This window comes from Tetrahymena thermophila, assembly GCF_000189635.1.
Source record: "Tetrahymena thermophila SB210 genomic scaffold scf_8254297, whole genome shotgun sequence".
Classification (NCBI taxonomy): Eukaryota; Ciliophora; class Oligohymenophorea; order Hymenostomatida; family Tetrahymenidae; genus Tetrahymena; species Tetrahymena thermophila.
Window position 1 is genome coordinate 1,645 of NW_002476127.1, and position 1,792 is coordinate 3,436.

The window sequence follows — 1,792 nt, forward strand, 5'->3', positions numbered from 1 at the left end:
TAGTTTCCTTTTAATGAGATGATTTGCTTAAATTTAGTTTACCAGCTACCAAGGAGATTCCTGCCTTCATGAATAGTTATTTAATTCAAAATTTTTTTACTTCTGATTTTTTTTTTAAAGTTTTTTTATTTTTTTATTTATTATGCTCTAAATATTCCATTGGATTTAAATTCGGAGAATACGAAGGCCATTTTTTTATATATAATATTTCTTCACCTTGCTTGAGCTTTTTTGTAAAACTTGAAGAATATTTTGGATCATTATCTTAATAAATTATCCATTTTTTTGAGCCATATAATTTTTCATTGAAGGTAACAATTTCTATATTAAAATTTTACAAAATAATTAAGAATTCATTGTTTCTGTAAATATTTTAATATCAATTAACCCTTGCCAAGTAACTCCACCCCAAACACAGATCTTTGCTAGATGTTTAACTTTATATCCTACCTTTTTACTGCTTTTAAGTTGTCAGGCCTTATTTAGCTGAATATGAGTGCTGAAAGAAGGTTCATCAGCAAAACATGTTTATTTCATATTATCTCTGATATGAATTTAACAAAATGTGATCCTGTTTTATTTTTAATCCAAACTAATTGGTAACTGCTTCTATAAGGAGCAGTATTCAGATTCATTAAATTTTAAGAATCTTCTTATAGTTGAAAACAGTTCTAATTCATTTTAAACTTCTTTTTTACTATATTTGCAGTAAATTTTTACTATTTATTTGCAAATATTATTATTCTGTCTTATAATGGTTTGGAGATATTTTCTTTCTTTCTAGCAGTTTACCTCTTTTTATCTTCTCAACTATCCTTCTTACAGTTGATTCTGATAATACAATTGTCTTTTTGAGTTATCTTGTTAAACTTTGGATATATTTATTTCCTGTTTAATGCTGTGTTTGTACCCTCTAATCCTGAGTTAATGCCTTTAATTTACTTTTTTTCTTATTTCATAAAATATATTATCTTTGATTTTTTTTCTTTCTTAATTTTTTAAAGACAATAGAGCAGTTAAAAATACCGATATCTATCTAAAATTTGCAGGATAATTTTACCAGTCTAAAGATAAAAGATTATTTAAATTTTGCGATTCTATAAATTTGTGATTTAAAATGCTAATAAATTTTAAATAGTTTGTAAGGTAGAGTTAGATTATTTATGTTTCATATTAATATTTCATTAGATTTTAAATTTTCAATATAAGAACAATAAATTTTAGAATATTTAGAATTCAGATTTTTTCTTTTTATTAAAATTTAAATTTTATTTGATTTTTGATTTTTCACAAATATCATTTTAAAGGAATTTAATAAAATAAAAATCCTATTTTGATAACTAGGAAAACTTATTTAGGATTTATTTTTTAAATAGATTATTATTGAACAAAATAAAGAATTCTAACATAAATTTAAGAAATATTAATGTTTTAATTTATCACCACAACCTAAATATCAAGTTGAAATAATTATTTTAGTTTTTTTATTTAAAATTAATTAGGTTTGAAATAATTAGTTTCATATTTTTAAGTTGCTCAAAATAATAAATTTTTAAAGTATTTTTTAATTTTAAATAATTTATTTTTTAATAAAATTTATAGATGCTTTGATAAATTACTGGCAAATGTAACAAAATAAGGAAATCATTAACTAATATTTACATTATTGTTTTATTTAATTTATCCTTAAATCAAAATTTACATAAATTTAATGATCTAATATCTTCGAAGATAATGAATGATAGTTAATAATAAGATAGAATGATGTAATATATAAAATATATATGTATAT

General features: G+C 20.9%; 1 protein-coding gene across 1 annotated transcript; it reads right to left on the reverse strand. All coding sequences in view use genetic code 6, as the record gives it.

Annotated features, from left to right (window-relative positions):
* Positions 1-806: 806 nt before the first annotated feature.
* TTHERM_002653321 (hypothetical protein) lies at positions 807-1,172 on the reverse strand (the record flags this gene model as incomplete). Its single annotated transcript, XM_012800384.1, has 1 exon — positions 807-1,172. The coding sequence occupies one exon, from the start codon at positions 1,170-1,172 to the stop codon at positions 807-809; it is 366 nt and encodes a 121-aa protein (XP_012655838.1).
* Positions 1,173-1,792: the final 620 nt, after the last annotated feature.